Source organism: Spermophilus citellus (assembly GCF_964194105.1).
Source record: "Spermophilus citellus genome assembly, chromosome: 2".
Classification (NCBI taxonomy): Eukaryota; Metazoa; Chordata; class Mammalia; order Rodentia; family Sciuridae; genus Spermophilus; species Spermophilus citellus.
Genome location: NC_138183.1, coordinates 176058215 through 176075725, shown reverse-complemented (window position 1 = coordinate 176075725; position 17511 = coordinate 176058215). Strand labels below are relative to the sequence as shown.

Genomic DNA, 17511 nt, shown 5'->3' with positions numbered 1-17511 from the left:
GGGGTGAATGCTACAGGCAGTAAAAGAGAGTGCCCAAATGAAGCCTTGAAACTGTAGTTGAGATAAGCCAAAGAAGTAAGGAAAGACAGGAAGCATGTGTCAGATCTACAGTTAAAACAAACATGGCTGTCACATAATGTAGACATTTACTGGAGATTCAGAACAAAACTTCGTGGAATTCAGATAAGAATATGCAGGAGACCATACTCCAGCTGTCTCCATTTATTGGACTTTCATTTCTTTTGTATCATGAAGTTGAACATTGCTCATGGTGGGAAAAATAGATGATTTAGATAAGGCAAAAAATTAATTATGATAAACCACCAACCAGACAATGGTCACTGTATGTGCAGTGACTCTTACCCTTGACTGAATATTAGAATTGCCTAGCCAATTTTTAACAATTACTATGCCTCGGTCTCAATCCATACTGAATAATTCAGAATCTCTGGGTACAGGACACTAACATCAGTATGTTCTTTAAAAACCCCTCAAGTGATTCATTTGTGCAACCAAATTTGAAAATCAACAATGTTCTAGAGCCAGGCCTCTGAACATTTAATATGCAGACCAATCACCTAGGTCTGTGAGAAATCTGAAGCGCTGCAAGTCTAACCAGCTCCCCAATAAAACTCACAATGCTGCTCCATTCACCTTCTGAGTAGCAAGGACATATACCATACTCCCAATGAAATTTAACATTTAACAACACATGAATGAAAGTTCTTTTATCAATAAGTCTTTGAGTTTATTATTTAAGCCGTGAGCCTCATTTTCCTTCTCTGTCAGATGAAAATATATATATATATATATATATATATATATATATATATATATATATATATATATTGTCCGAAATGTTTAGAGACATTTCAGGGAAGTCTCAGGATAGGAAGGAAGCAAGATTAGGCCACTGAACACATGTAGTATTGCTGGCACTATGCTGAAGACTGATAATAACAATAATATTATTTGGGCATTTATATGAGCCAGGAACAGAACTAAGCATTTTAAATTGATTTCTTAATTTAATAAGCTTCATTTTACAGATGAGGAAGCAGAAATTTAGAGAAGCTAAGTAACTTGCCCACAGACATGCAGCTGCCTGCAGTAAGCCAGGCATGGGAAGCCAAGTGACTAGTCTGGTGCCAGAGCCCAAGTACTGGTTAGTACACTGTTAACGGTACATCACAATGCTTCCCAGAATAGATATCTCTAGGACCCATCTATATGGTAGAATTTAGATTGCCAGCCATTTCTGCTTCTTTATTTTGATCATCCAATATTTGGAATTGTGCAAAAAAAAAAATCTTGGCAGAAAGAGAAGAGGGTAGATGTATGCCATATTGCACATCTGAGAACACACACCAGTAGTATGTTAATGGCACCTAAAGATGGCATCATTTTATATGACATCTTTAATATTTGTCTGCCATCTGCAGCTAAATTTCTCTGAAGAAACCAATATGGCATTTAAGGTTTAGTTAAATAGCCTAGAGACTTCTTCAGGTGCATAACTGCTTCCTCATCTAGACTGAATCAGAAAGTAGAGCCCGAGGGCTGTGTGTGATTGGGAGGGATTGGTGATGAGGAGAGGAATTGAGGGAGGAACAGATGGGACTGGGAAGTCTTCAGGCATTCTGGCAAAACTGGTCCTAACAGTAGATGTGTGTGCATGTGAGCACATGTATATTATGCATATATGGATGTGTGGCAGGGCCATCAGGTACAGGAGAGAATTACACAGAGGAGAGGCCTTTGGGAGTATTCCTAACCAAAACACCATCTTCTCCACTCCCTCCTGTTTTGGCCCTACCTTATTCTTCACTCTGATGATAAGTTGCCTTGACCCAGATGCCCCTCACCCATCTAGTCTGTCATGAGTCCTTCTCCGAGGGAGCAGGGCTTGCCTAAGCCTCAGCACTCTCCCTCTGGGTTGTGGGCAACTCCATCTGTCAACTAGGCCAGAAGGCAAGGTGCAGGGTGTATGCCAGCATCAACACACTTCCTTCACAAGCTGGCTGTTTCTCTTTTCTACCTTAGTGGCTACAGAATCCTCAATCCAAAGGGAAAAGTGTTTCTGGCAGAAGAGTGCTTGCTGCCTGAGATTTCCCTGCTGCTAAAGCAGATTTGGGAAATGCCATCCATTGGCTTGTAAGGAAAGAAAATGAAACTTATCTGTTACAAAAACCAACAGCGATGAACCATGTTTGACCCATGGTGTCTTCTTCATACTTTGGTTTGCAATACACCCTCACTTGTACAGTTTTAAAACTTCAATTAGCATATTGTAGATTATTATTTATGAAGAAAAGTCTAAGTTGCAGGCTTAAGTAATTCCATGTAATTCCATCAGTGATTTTCCCTATCAAATTCTCTAAGAAAATTTAATAGCTGCAGTATGTGCTCAGTTGAGCAAATCCAAATCTTTACACCTGAAGAAACAGCCCTTACTTAAGGAATATATCTCATGGGCCAATTTCTAGAATCTTTCTTTTACCACCCCCCAATAACTAATACAGAATCTCTTGTACACATTTTTCTTTCTGCCTGTTCCTTTCTTTTCAAATAAATATTATATAGAGATTCCAATAATACTTATTACTTGGTTGTTTTATCTTTATACAGACCAAATGCATGTCTTCATCCCAATTTTAATTCTTCCTATAATCTTGAAATATACATTTGCTCTCTGTCCATTTCATTTCTCTCCAAATTCAATGTGTAGCCTTTATATCCATGTGAAAATACTGTAAGGAACATTTTATTCAGGTCAAAAAGAGAGGTGAAAACAGAGGTTTGGGAAGTCAGAATTGTGTGGAATTGATAATAAATATAGAAATAATCAAGGTGTGGTTGGTTGGTTTGTTGTTGTTCCCTACATAAAAGCTCACACTTACAGTTAACTGACATTTTCCACTTTCCCCTTTCTGAGAAATATGAATATGGATGCTTAATTCTGTGAAAAAGTGAGCAGTTTTTTTTTTTTTTTTTTTTTTTTTTTTTTCTGAAAGAGTGACTGCAGGTTCTGCACAGCTGGACTTCAGACATTTAGAAGAAAGCGGGATTAGGTGAGAGAACAGGAAAGGGCCAAAAGAATCATCTTCTTGGAATGTTTTCAAGCTTTTAGACTCTTCACCCTGTGTTCCCTCAGTCACCCACCTCACTGATCACTGTCCTCTAGCTCCTTTGATTCCAAGCTGAAGAGAAGCTGGAAGGTGCTGCCTGCCTCTCACTGCCTGGAGAGAGACTTTGCATATCCCTAGATGAGGAGGAGATGCAGTTGCTGGTAATCTCAACCAGGTGCTGACAGAGTGATAATGGGAAGGCGATTTTGCTAACACCCTACATCTTCTGTAGCGAGACAAGGAAGAAGCTTCAACATTAGAGCCCTTTAGATTGATTCTGGCAGTCATTAGGCAAGTTATTTAACTTAACTTCTCTCTATAAATGGAATCCAAATAATTTCTATTTCCCTGAAATGTCAAAATTAGAAGAAAAATTAGAGTGAAAACATATATTAGGTCTGTATAAAAAATAAATGAATAATGTGCGCACTTAGGGCATCTGGTATCTGAATTATTGTGACGTTTCAAAAGACCTTGTATAAACTCTTTAGGACAGGGCATGGCACACAGTCAGAACTCATTAAAGGTTGTATACTACTGCATTATAGTATGCAGTAGTAATTTCCCACATTTCTCAATAAATTAAGTAGAAATCAGGATGTTGGAGAACCATGGAATGGCTATAATACTGCTGTTCAGAAGATTATAACAATTACAAATCTTAAATTGGCAGATTAAAATTAAAAAGAGGCTCTTAGGAATAGCTCTAACGAACTCCAAAGAATTGGAGAAACATTAAAATTATTAAAACACTGGAAGAGAACATTCAGATAACTTTAATTTCTTTATATTGGGACTTTTGTGGCACTCTCTATGAAGCAACACTGATAGCTCTAGAAGATCATCCACATCACCCTCACTCAGACAAGTTTTGCTTGGTACCTACCATGTGCCAGTTTCCTTGTTAAACACCCAGAACACAAGATGAATCAGAGCTATTCACTATCCTTTTGCTTCTGTCCTATTAGGCAAGACTGAATCTTTAACAAATAATTAGAGCAAAATTTGGGGAGCTGTAAGAATATTATTTATATACTCAGCAAATTTGAAAGGCAATGATCCCGGGCCTTGAACTACACTGGTGAACTCCCAAAGTCTCTGCCTTCCTGAAACTGTGATAGAGAGGGAGAAACCGACAACAGATGAGCTGCAGGAAGCCTGATGAGTGGAGGAAGCCTGAGAAGGCCTCACTGAGAAGGCATCACCTGAATTTTCTGTAAGGATGGTGAGAGGTTTACCAGACGGCTGGGCCTGACCATGCAGAAATGGTCAGTAGAGGAAATATGATATGAAAAACACAGAGAACTCAGAAAGTGTAGCTCACTGGTTGATAAATCCAATTGTATTGTTTTAAGACCAAGCCCAGCTTCCAGCAGTCTTAACAGAATTATGCTGAAACAGCTAAGACATGCACTGCTTCAAGTAGCACTTAAGGAAAATGTGTCTGTCATGGCAATAGATTACACAGCTGCATCCCAGGACACCCACAGGGAGAAAAATCAGGGAAACTATGTCATGCTTAGGAGTATCACTTCTCTGACCATAACTACTTAGAATATTTGGAGTTCTCTTTTGAACAGGCAGTCACATTTTTGACTCAGGATTTTTCTCAGAGAGAGATTGTTAGAATTTCTTCTGTCTCCACAACAACAACAACAACAACAACAAAAATCAAAAGCAGCCATTTTTAAAGTTAATTGCATGGTTGCAACCATGTACTCCCCTCCCTCCCCCCCTTATTGAGTATCATTCACTTAGAACTGGTGTAATTCCCCTTCTAAATTGGAGGTTTGCATAAGTAATTATATCAAATGATGTGTTTGTTTATATCTCCAAACCACATTCAAAACTTGCCTATGATTTATCTTTGAAATTCAATTTCATCATGTCAGTCCCCAATTTACTCTGCCCAGTGGATCTACAGTTACATGTGTGATGTGCTCGCCACTCTCTTACGTAGATTACAGAATGGGATTGCCTTCCACAGCAGTGAGTCCGGTGGTTGAAGAGAGAAGTTGTTCTGTTTCTTTCTCTTCTCCATTCTAAGACCCCAATGCACGCAGCTACCACAAAGTTGTTAAAAATGAAGAAGCGGCATTTGTGATTTTAACTAATTCTGGACGATGAGGAGCAACTCACTTCTTTCCTTTATGACTATATGGCAGTGCTGCTAAGGTTTTATAGCTCATGAGAAGTACGTACCTTTAGAAGAAAGAAAGCTTCTTAATATGGCTGGCCCTGACATGAAAACAAGATTTATTTTTCACTGTGAATAACTGTCAGTTGTTGCCTTAACCCAGAAAAGTTCATTGTTTCTGTGTTCCAGATTCCCGTGGACAATCTTAATCATTCTATTTATTCCAACCCCTCTTCATGCCTGATGCCTAATTCATTTTATTCATTCCTTCATTTATTCATTTACTGATTCATTCAAGTGTCTGTCTTTTCCAAATATGAAAGACTTATTAAACCTAAATGGGCAGAGTTTATGATTTCCAACTGATGTTGACACCTTTATTGATAAAGAACTTATGTAAAATAACATTCACCCACTTGAAGAATATGATTCAATACTTTCAGAATGTGTGCATAACTGTGAAATTATAACCACAGTATCACCATGATCTTGTTTAGAAGATTCTCATCACCCCAAAAAGAAACCTCACACCCATTATCAGACAGTCCCTCTCCCCTGCCTGACTGTATTTGTCTTCCTGATGGTTTCTACTTTTGATTTGGATGTTTTTTCTTGCCTTTTACTTATCTCTGTGAAAATAAAGAAGATGGAAGCCCAGAGAGCTGAAGCCTACAGATGCTTTCCTGTGCTTTTTGCTCTAGGAATGGGATCTTCCTGGCTCCCCATAGTTCCAGATTCTCTATTGTGTGACATTTGGGGTTTTTCAGGAAGCCCATCTCTTTCTCTGTTAGCTAATAAATTTTATGTAAACACATTCTGGTACAGGCCTGCCCATGGAAATATGTGAAATATGGTGAAAATATGTGAATTTTCTAAAGAATTGCCGTCAGAGTCATCAGGAGAGGAAGCTGACTGTTTCATTGTACAGTCTTGGCCTTATGACTCCGAGTGAGGAGGAGCAGTGATGACATGAGAGTCCTCAGGGAAACAGGGGGCAAAGAGGTGGCTACTCCTTTGTGCCTGAAAAAGCCACAGATGAGCAGCAGGGTGGAGGCCCATAGCCCTTTCACCCATTTGCAACCTCTACATAATAAGCATGTCTCATACCCATTGTGACCTCTAACAGAGGATGCCCCCCTGAGGAGGCAGTGAGGCTGGAAGAAAGCCTCCCCTGCCTTATTAGAAGACAGCTACCCCCCACTTGAAAGGATTATCCATGACATATGACCTTGTCTGAGAGCGTAGCCAGAAAATGAAGATCCTGTGTTAGACACCTACCAGTGCAAGCAGACAGACCTTTAATCAATATGAATCCAAGAGCTGTGCTTCCTTTATTCCTCCTGTATCACCCCATCCTCCAAATCACTCACACATCTCCCCTTTGCCCTCTCCCTGTAGCACCACATGCACACACATCAAGCCCAATGGTGCGATCCAGGTACTAAAGCAGCTGAGCATATTTCATTCTTGGATATAGCTAGTCAGGCAGAAAAAAATCATGTCAATAAAGTCACAGTGAAATTCAACAAAGGATAGTAGAATTAGGCAGCACCTTTCTTTTAGAATCAGAGGACCATCTCAGGCATCATCTCAAGGGAATCTGGTACACTAAATGAGAGATGAAATAGAGAACAAATCTGTGTTTTCAGATTTTCCCAGAAGATTCTAATGGATATCTGGAGAAGGGAAGGTACTGACCCTCTCAATTGAAACTCCTACTGACACTCTTCATTCCATAACCTCTGACAGTAACTTTTACTTATACCCAAGAGTACCTAGTACTCTCCATTCACACAGAGGAACTCTGTAAATGGTTTTAAGTGCATGCAATGTCACATAAATGCACTTTCCACACACAAAACAATACTGTCCTAAACGAATACATTCTAAGTCTGTAGCAAAATTGAAGATTAGAATATAACAGTCTCTTCCATGGCAAATATTGATAGCTAAGCATTATTGAATTCCTTTTCTTTCTTATAGGCAGGGAGCTAGGTGCTTCCCACCCGACCCCATGAAGGACCTGTCTGTCTAGTAGGAAATTACAGACATGTGAGCAAAAGATTTTTTTTGGATAGATCAAAGAACAATGATGGAGAAGTGTACTGGTTATGTGGGGGGCAAATCAGATGGGCACCCAATCCTGGAAATGAGGGTCAGTGAAGGCTAACACCTGAGCTGAATTTGGAGAATCTGGAGGTATTGCACAGCCTGGTGAATAGAGTTGATAATAGTGATTGTACATTTCAAAAATTGCTGAGTGAACTTCAAATGTTCTCTTCTCATAAAAATAAGTATTCTGGATGTTGGATATGTAAATTCACTTGATTTAATTATTTCACATAGTATTCAAAAATCATAACATCACATTGGACTTAACATATATATTTATACATACACAGGCATATATATATATATATATATATATATATACACACACACACACACACACACACACACACACACACACACACACATATACACACACATACACACATTTCCAATTTATAAGAAAGAAAGAAAAGGAAAAACCTAAGGTATTGTGGGGTGGGCCACATCCAGAATGAATTCATGAAAAGGAAGATCTCTGTGATGGAAACAGGTTTTCTCCCCATGGGGTGCAGAGATAGAGGGAATCAGGCCAGCTTGTTTCTCTCTCTCTCTCTCTCTCTCTCTCTCTCTCTCTCTCTCTCTCATGGAATTTGTTTATTGAGAATTAAAGTTAACACTCCTAAATTAAGTATTCACTCATGAATTTTCTTTGTCACTGTCCTGTCAATGGACATAAGAGAAAATATAGCACAGAACTAAAACAAGGAAATGATAATTAACAAAATATCTAGTGGGCCAGCTTGTCAAGAGCCTTGCTACCCTGAGTAAGATATTGTTTTGAAGCCCATGGGAAACTGTTTAATCTTCTGTGCCTCTTCTTTGCATTCACTAAAATGCATGTTCTCCCATCCACCACTGTGTATGACACAGAAGCTTCAGGTCAAGAACCTCTCCACTGATCCCACTGAAACACCGTTCCCCCATTCCATGTGCCTTGCCAGCATTGGGATTTCGTTTTTCATGATTTCCTGTTTTTTCCTTGTCAATCAGAATGTACCATGAAAACAACCCAACTCACATTCACTTCAGGGACATGGTGGAATTGAGAAACCGAAAATAAATTTGACCTTCTAATTGCCACTTGACAATAAGAATAATAAAACCTGCAAAAGACAAATTGGTGCAATTGGCTGGGAGGCCTTGAAGATTTCCATCATCCCATTCCCCTTTCTTTGTCTTTATACTCAAAAGGTGATTCATTTATGAGAAACGGTGTTGGAAGAAAGGGAGACCTTTTCCCTGTGGAATTATTTTGTGTCAAGATTTAAACAAGTAAAAGAATGATAAAATTATGTATGTGATCTTTGGTGTGTGAGTTATTAAATTTACAATGCTTATGTGTACAGGAAGTTATTATGGAAATAACCTTTTTTTAAAATATAACAAAACATTATATGAGAATATAAAAATTAAGTAAGAAAGTGCTATTACATAGCCCTAATGTAACCAGTGTCAACAACCTATTAGTTGTTCAAGAACTTTAAAATCTTTAATGAGGCTCCAACAGTAGAATTTCAGTCATATGTAAATGAATCTTTGAAATGCCTCATTATCAGAACAACAATGGTTCTTTAGTGACTTCTCAGGTCCCCAAAGATAACAACACCTGGCTATGGTAAGCAAAACCAGATCAATTTTTCATATTTTCTTCATCAACTTTGCTTTACCAATGATTTGTGAGCCTATTCTGATTGTCATGGGGGAACTGGAGAGTTTACTGTCCACTGTCACTTTTGCTTTTCCTTTAAATGGAGTTGTTTCCCACAGTCGGTAATCTACTTGCCCCAGATATTTAAAAGTCAAATATTCTCATTTCTACACAGGTCTGATTACCACAACTTCAAGGAAATTGGATCGAGAGCAGCAGGCAGAGCATTTTCTGGAGGTAAGTGCACAGAGGAAATGGCTCTTGTTAAAATTTTTGCTAAACTCCCTGAGCCTTCATCACAAATGGGAACTTTTAATACACTGGAAAAATCGGTTGCAAAATGAAGTTGCCTCTCTTAGGCTGAGTGCTTCAGAATTTAGAGAGTTCTGATGCATTCCCATCCGTCTGCTCTTGTGAGCCAAGCAAGAGTGATAAAGAGGCCTTTACCTGCACTAAAGACAGGCAGCTGCATGGATATTTCTGCCTTAACTTCAGGCCTCTTTGTCAATAATCAGAAAAGAAAGTTCCAGAGCAGCGTCCCGTGGGCCCACTGCCCCATGAAAGGAGAAAGAGCAGCAGTGCTGCGGTTCAAGTGAAGTGCACTTCTTTCCCCTCATTTCTTTTTCTGGGGAGATGGTTGAGAAAGAGAAGGCTGCTGGTTGATTCATGGCTCAAGGTGACTGTTTCTGAAACCATAAAATGTTCTCCTATAATTCATTAAGACAGGAACAGCAGCAATAGAAAACTCTAAGAGCATTATTTCTGGTAGAGAAAAAAAAAACACTATAAGGCAAGGAATGAGAAAATAGACATGAAAGAGCGTTGTGGAACATTCCTCCTATATGTATTGAGTATCTTTATTGAAAAGGTTGAAGTCTGCGTAGTTTGTATGGCACTTTGATCTGAGTGTGACTGTGTGATATGAAGGGATGACAATATTCAGAACCTAGGGCTTTGATAAGGGTCTATGATGTGTCCATGCTTCTAAAATGATCTTTCTATTTCGCAGACCCACTTACCGGAATTCATCCACCATACTTATGTGTGTGCATGCACACACCCTCCTCAAATCTTATGACAGGATCTCTTCTAGCATCTTCCTTTAAGTCATATCAGCAGTAATGATCTAGTTAAAGAACACTGGAGCTGGGAGTCATGGCACAGGCCTATAATACATGATGTGGGAGTCTGAGGCAGGAGGATAGCAAGTTTGAGTCCAGACTTGGCAATTTGGAGACCCTGTATTAAAATAAAATTCTTAAAGAGAAAAAAAAAAAGCTGGGGTGGCAGCTTAGTGATAGACTACCCTTGGGTTCAATCCCCAGAATCCCAAGAAAAGAATACTGAACTAGGAGTCTGGGCCCATGGGTTTTTAAGCTGCCCTGACATGATTAACTCAAAGCTGTGGCCAGTGCTATTTAATTACCCGGGATCTCAGTTTCCCCTATTGTGAAATGTGGCAAATAATTGCTAATCCATATACCTCAAAGGATCACTATTAGAATCAAACCTTATATTCTGTATCAAAGTATTTTTTGAAACTTACAAGGTATTAGACATAGAAAAGGATGATTATTATCATGCAGCCCTATGATAATCCTTTTAAAACATTACTATCATCTCATAAAGATGGAAGATTCCAGGCTGCCAAAAATAATTATAATAATTGTTTTTTTCAAAATCCTATTAATGGGTCACAGTACCTACCTGGTCCAGAATTACAGAACATTTGCCAGAGTAATAACACCTTATGTTTTATTAATGTGCTTCTTTCCTTTTCAGAAGAGAGTCCAGGACTCCTGGAGAGACAATGTTCTTAGATAGTTGAACCCATTACCTCCCAGCAGGAGGAAGGGAGGGCATCTCATTAGCTGGGGAATCTGCTGAGATCACTTGCCTTGTCCTTACTAGGTGGTGTCATGAGGGGTATGTGGTGCAGAGTGACCATTATAGGATAAACCTACAAGGAAAAGAGGCAAGGATGTTTTCCAGGCATTGAAGTTACTTCCCCAAAGAATCCTTAGTGCTTTCATATCCTCTACACACTTACATAGATGCTGAGTAACAGTTTGGTAGTATTTGCAGATATGGAAAACCCAGTTTGGGATCTAGAACATAATTTTACTGTTGTGGTTATAATCTGCTTAGGGAGGTAGGGTAGCATAGCAATTAACCTCCTAGCAGTGTTGGGCAATTAAAATATCTGTAAAACATCCAGTTCAAGAGCTTTGTAATGTTGTGAACAACCAATAAAAAAAAAATAAAAAAGAAATGGCAAGATAAGTAAGTTACCTACAGGAAAAAAAAAAAAAAAACATCCAGTTCAGTATCTGGCACTAAGTACATGCTCAGGAAAGCATAGTTAAATAATCATTGTGGTCTTAATCATTATTATATGGTGACATGATAGTTGCACCCTCCTAAAGATTGAACTTCATTTCCATACCTCAGGAAGGATGGTTTTCCCACACACCAGAAATACAGAAGGAGCCCAGGTACTAACCACTGAACTCAGCTTGTATACCAGGACTACCTTATGTGCTGGGGACACAGAGGGAACAGGAGGGTGGGAAGGCACATGATACATGAGTAAATGGTATAATCAGACAGAAGCTCCATGAGGCCACTAAAATAGGTTCCATGATACTGCCTGAAAGCAGACGGGGGTGGTATGCAAAACTCAATAGATTGATGAGGAAAGCCCGAGGAGGTGACATTTGGTAACATGATGCCTAGATTCTGTTCAAGAAACAGAACTAAGGCCAGTGTGGTGAAAAGTGCAAAGTGGAGCAGAGGTAGAGGATTGTAGGTGACAGGAAAGCAAGTTGGAAAAGCAGAGGGCTGCAGTGAGGATTCTGATTTTTTTCCTTAGTGCAATGGAGAGCCAGTAAATAGGTGGCAGGGTCTAATCTGTGTTGTAACGGCAGAGTTGGGCTGGAGCAGGAGCTGTGGGGAGATATGGGAGCCTGGGAAACTTTTAGAGAGGTCCAGATGAGATGATGGATGATCGTGGTTTGGAGGAGGGTGAGGGCAGTGGGTCAAATAGGGAATTGTCTAATACAGATCCCATCATGATTCCTCGTAAAAGCAGCAAAGTAGTTTTTTTTAAAATTTTCAAAGTGAAATCGTATGTATTATAGAGCATCTGAATCTTACCAATTTTCCTCAAGTTGGTCCTCCATTCCCCTGCCAGCTCCCAGGATCCCCCAACTGTCACATTTAGTAAATCTTCTTTTAAGACTTTCAAAAACTAGCTGAATCTCAGCCTCTTCCTCTTCCTCCTTCTCCACTACCTTCTTTCTCTTACTTGCACATACTATTGTACATTTCTTGGCCATGCTGATTTTGTTCTCTATAACATTGCTGTAAGAATTTGAACACCCTCCAGTTCTTTGTTTCTGAAAGGATCATGGAAGGAATATTGCTTTAACTTAGTTCTGCTAAAAAAAATGAGTAAAAGAATATTATTCAGAGTGTGGGACAGAGTCTTTTGTTAGACACAAAATTTTGTAACTGAAAGTACATTTTGTGAGTTGTGAAGACTGGGTGTGGGTAATTAACCTCCTGGAGAGTCTTTAATTGCCAAGATAACCTTATGCTCCTCTTAAACTCATATTCACCTCCTGGCTCTATTTTGTACTTTTCCTTTCCAATAAAACAAAATTGACTTTTCTTGAAAGGACCTACTTAGAAGCTGACTTGGCAGGTATGCTCTGACTAGGTAACCAGGAGGACATTAATGACTTGTTTGTAGTTTGCTGTCCCCCTGATAGAAGGCACTTTAATTCCCTGCTGGCACTCTGTACATTGACTGAAGCTACTTAGCTTTGTGTGGGCCACAAGGTTTTGTGAATCAGTAAAGCATTCACCTTAAATCTGTAGTTATCACAGGAAGGCTGTCATTATTAGAATTCAAAGGACTTGCTAAAGCAACAAGAGCAGCAAAGAACTGTAGGAAAATTCACAAGTACAGCTTACACTTTTTTCTTTTTAAAGAGAGAAAGAGAGAGAATTTTAATATTTATTTTTTAGTTTTCAGTAGACACAACATCTTTGTTTGTATGTGGTGCTGAGGATCAAACCCCGGGCCGCACGCATGCCAGGCCAGTGCGCTACCGCTTGAGCCATATCCCCAGCCCCCAAGCTTACACTTCTTTAGTGAATTCTAAGTGTAAACTCTTCTGGTTTGGAACTATGTTATGTAAAAATATTACACTAATCTCTCCCTACCAAAAAAGTGCAAAAATACAGAGGTTTTAGCTCATATAATCCAAGTCCAGTTCATCTCTTGAAAGCCCATTATAATTGTAGAGGAGATTGAAAGCTAATTACAGCATGTAGATACAGAAAGTTGATAAAATATGCATAAAATAAATAGTGAATTAACGTTTTAGATTGGTAGTTTTGACTTTATTCCTGATTGCTTCATTATCAGAGAAGGCAGCTGTGAAATAGGGAATGAATATCCTCTTTCTTATAATCACTTGTAGATTGTTTTCTCACCTAGGACTTTTTTAAGCTCCCTGTGGATAAACCTTAGTTTATCATGGTAGTGAACTCAGGGAATGCTTGGACACTAAATTCCAGCCTGCCTGAGATTATGTTTTGTTACTCTTCATTGAGCTTCGATGGGCCACTGAGTCTCTCTGAGCTCCCTTTCCCTCATCTGTAAAGTGAATAACAATTCCTGCATTAGGCTTGGGATAGAGAATAGATGAACCCAGAGCTGAAAAGATGCATCTGTTTGTGCAGTTCCATGAGCTGTGGGGACCGCGGTCAGCACAGACCATCCGACTGGCCTCTGTGTTCAGAGTAGTTAGCTCAGCTCCTGGGAACAGGGTCCACTCAGTAAATATGTGAGTGAAAAGAATTATTTCCCCCTAAATGAGATCATAGAGAGGGCAGGATTAGCATGTGGGAAACAACATGAGTTTTGAGACAGAAGGAACTCTCACCTGCTTGCATCTTCATGAGTTTGCTAAGCTAGAGTAAATTCCTCTTTTTCCTTATCTGCAAAATGGGAATGATAAGACCTACTTAGCATATAAACTACATAAAGGGCTGGCACACATTCAAGCCACCAAATAATTTTTGGCCCTCTCCCTTTCCCCCACACCATCCTTTTTCCCTTGTCTTCAAAACATACATTGTCAGCTCCCTTTCTTTTTCTGTGACTCTGGTAGTTTGAATAGCATATAGCAATTTGATTATTCTTAAAAGATATATCCACTTAAATAGTCCTATAGTCCTGGCTTAATTATGTGTGAATCTTTATCTCGATTGCTGAAAGAGTGTTATTTTGCTTCCCTTTTGATCTTGAAATGCTTCTCTGTTCAGGGCTGGATGGTTCTGATAAAAGTCTCCCAAAGAGAAGAGAACAGAGTATTTTATTTGCAAATCAAAAAAAGATGACAAGCCCCAGTAACCAGTATAAAGACAGCAGATGAGAAATTACGCTGAGTATGTACGTATAACTTGAAGTAGCCCAGAAAATGTGCTGAGATTTTATAGTGAAGGTGGTATAAATATCAAAGCATATTACAGGGGAATACATTAGATCCATAGGAATGCATATTATTTAGTGTCTGTCCTTCTAAAACACTCATCCATCATCCTGTGCAAGATACAACTCAGGAGACCATTTTTTTTCTTCCTGTCTGAAATTCTCATCCATTTTCATAGTTTGATTTTCAGAGGGAAAAGTATTGCTCTTCAGTAAGTTTTTATAACATTTCCTCTTGCCTTAGGATGCAAACTGATTTCTTCAGTGAGTGCACATCCTACCTTGGTTAGCATCTCCTTTTGAAATGATGATTTCTACTGACAAAGAACAGCTGCAGGTCCTCTTCTTCCATTAAGCAGTCCATATTTTGACCATTTAAGTCCAAAAGAAATGGATGTTTCTCTCACCAGGCTCCTTTTTTAGCCACCCTAAAACGTTCTATAGGTGTCAATAGGTCCTAAAAGAAAAATGGTATGTCCGTGCATGAAAACAGCAGCATTATCAGGCATCAGTCTCAGAAGACGAGTTTGTCCCAACTTCAGTGTTCCCAAGCTCCTGGAAAGGTCCATGAAGCTTGATGCCCAACAAATCCCTGTGATGCAGCTGCCCACCCCTTCCCATCCTCTCCAGTCATTCTCTTTCCACAACCTCCCCTTCTCGGGCTTCAGTTGTTCACATTCTTATCGTATCAACTTCAGTAAAGATAAGGGGAATCTACCGTCTATTTTTTCTTTCTTTCTTAAATGCTTTATCAAATTCCTCTTCTGGGTCTGGTATTAGGCCCGTCACCAAAGTTCTCTTAGGGAGTCAGTGTGTTTTCATGCTGACTGTTTTTTCTTTGACTTCACTGTAGTCTCTTAGAGTACCTGACTCTGTGAGTTAGGTGGAGGAGGCACTTCCCTTAGTCTTTGTCTTGGATCAAAGAGCTGATTTTCATTCATGTAAAAAATGCTGCCAGGCATGGTAGCACATGCCTGTAATCCCAGCGGCTTGGGAGGCTGAGACAGGAGGATCATGAGTTCAAAGCCAGCCTCAGCAATAGCAAGGGGCTAAGCAACTCAGTGAGACCTGTCACTAAAAAAAAATATAAAATAGGGCTGGGATGCGGCTCAGTGGTCTAGTGCCCCTGAGTACAATCCCCAGTATCCCCCCCCCCCCAAAAAAAAAAACTTCTTCTCTCCCATTATATGGACCTAGACACAGACTTTAAAAAGTGTACAACAAGAGACAAGGTCACAAGCACTTCCTAGCAGTGTCTGGTAAAGGTCTCCTTGTCTTTTTAGGACAGATATGACTCTAAATGTCCATCAGCACATTGAAATGTGGCTAATTGATTCCTTGGTTCCCATGGCCCTTCTGTAATAACTGATTGGCTCAGGTGTCAGGGCAGTGCACTCTCAAGCATTAATGTCTACTTATCTGAAGAAAGGAGGTTTTCTCTTTTGCCCTTTGGTTGTCTATACACCACTCCTTGCTACTCCTCTGCCATTCACTGTGAGCCCAGCTCTAGACAGGGCTTGTTCTCTGCAGGGTACTGCCCTGAACTGCAGGACAAAGTCCATCTGAGGAGGTGGTATATCCACATTGCAGGTGGCAGCTTGTACTCCAGCAAGGAGTGACTGCAGAACAGTTCTTAGGAACTGAACTGTGTCTCCCCAAAATGCATGTGTTGAAGTCCAAACCCCCAATACCTCAGAAAATGATTTTATTTAGAGATGGGGTCTCTGAAGAAGTTATTAAGTTAAAATGAGGTTGTTAGGGTAGGCCCTAATTCAATATGACTGGTCCTTATCAGAAAAGGAAATTTGGACATAGACATATACAGAAGAAAATGAAAGTCCTCTACAAGGCAAGGAAAGAGATCTCATAAAGAAGTCTTGAAAAACCCTTGATCTCAGACTTCTAGTCTCCAGGATTATGAGAAAATAAATTTCTATAATTTAGGCTGTTCAGTCTTATGTACTTATGATGGTGTCCCTAGCAAACTAATATAGCAGAGAGACTTCATTTACTATCCCGTCCTACCAAACTATAATTTCAAGGAGGGAGAAAAACAGTTTCATTTAAATATGATGGTTTCCATACTACATAGGTCAAGAAAGACATATTCTCCCAGTTAAAATTCCCACAGAAGGCCCTCTAATGGCACATGGTGGCATCTAGCTACTTTTCTACCCTAAAACCCCTGTCTTCTGGGGGGGGGGGGACTCCTTCCTCCACACTTTCAGTGAATATTTCCATCCCACTTTCCTAAAAGGCCTGACCCTTTCCTCAAATAAGTTTTTCTTGCCCAAGAACAAACTCTTCCCCAGATCTAGATTTCTTTAAACTATGAGATTCTTTAGTCTAATACCCCCAAAAGCTATCAAGAAGCCAATCAGGGGTGGCCTTGGACACTCCAAGTCCAGGTAAACAAAGAGTATTATTGATGGGGGTGATGATGATGATGGTGATGGTGATGGGGTGATAGTGGTGGTGGTGATGATGATACAAATAGTAAATTCTACATCTGACACACACAAGCTTTTAAAGGCAAATAGTAATACTTAGATTAAGCATGTTAAATAAATTAGATGGCAAGATGCCCACAGAACGTGGCAGGTAATTCTGAGGAGAACCCATTTGCAGGTGAGGGTAGAAAGAGAAGGGTAGTAGGACTTAGCCAGTAGTAGGTATGGAAGTAGAAAGGCCCAATATTTTCAGAAAGTTTTACTTAAGAAAATGAAATCGCATCTACATGCCAAATACCCCTAAATTAAATGCTTCGAATTTCATATTTTAGCACTACAAGCTAAGAAGTCAGCTCATGTTCTACAGCATTTGATAGAAAGGAAGGTGTATTTCCTATCTGTCTCATAATTTGTAGTCCTCTCACAATGAAGTAATTCACACATTTTGGAGAATGAAATTAGTTTTTTGTCTTCTCTTCACACCACATTTTTTTTTAATGTGCCTTTTTGAAAGAAAAAAAAAAGAGAGAGAG

At 39.5% G+C, this 17511-nt stretch overlaps 1 protein-coding gene across 3 annotated transcripts in view; it reads left to right on the top strand.

Annotated features, from left to right (window-relative positions):
• FAT3 (FAT atypical cadherin 3) overlaps window positions 1–17511 on the top strand; it is a gene marked incomplete at its 5' end in the record, with an annotated part of 483523 nt that overhangs the window by 288517 nt on the left and 177495 nt on the right. For all 3 annotated transcript variants that reach the window (XM_081281174.1, XM_081281175.1, XM_081281173.1), the window contains one exon: window positions 9201–9262. In XM_081281174.1, coding sequence (XP_081137300.1) covers window positions 9201–9262 — 62 coding nt within the window. The remainder of the gene's footprint in view (window positions 1–9200; window positions 9263–17511) is intronic.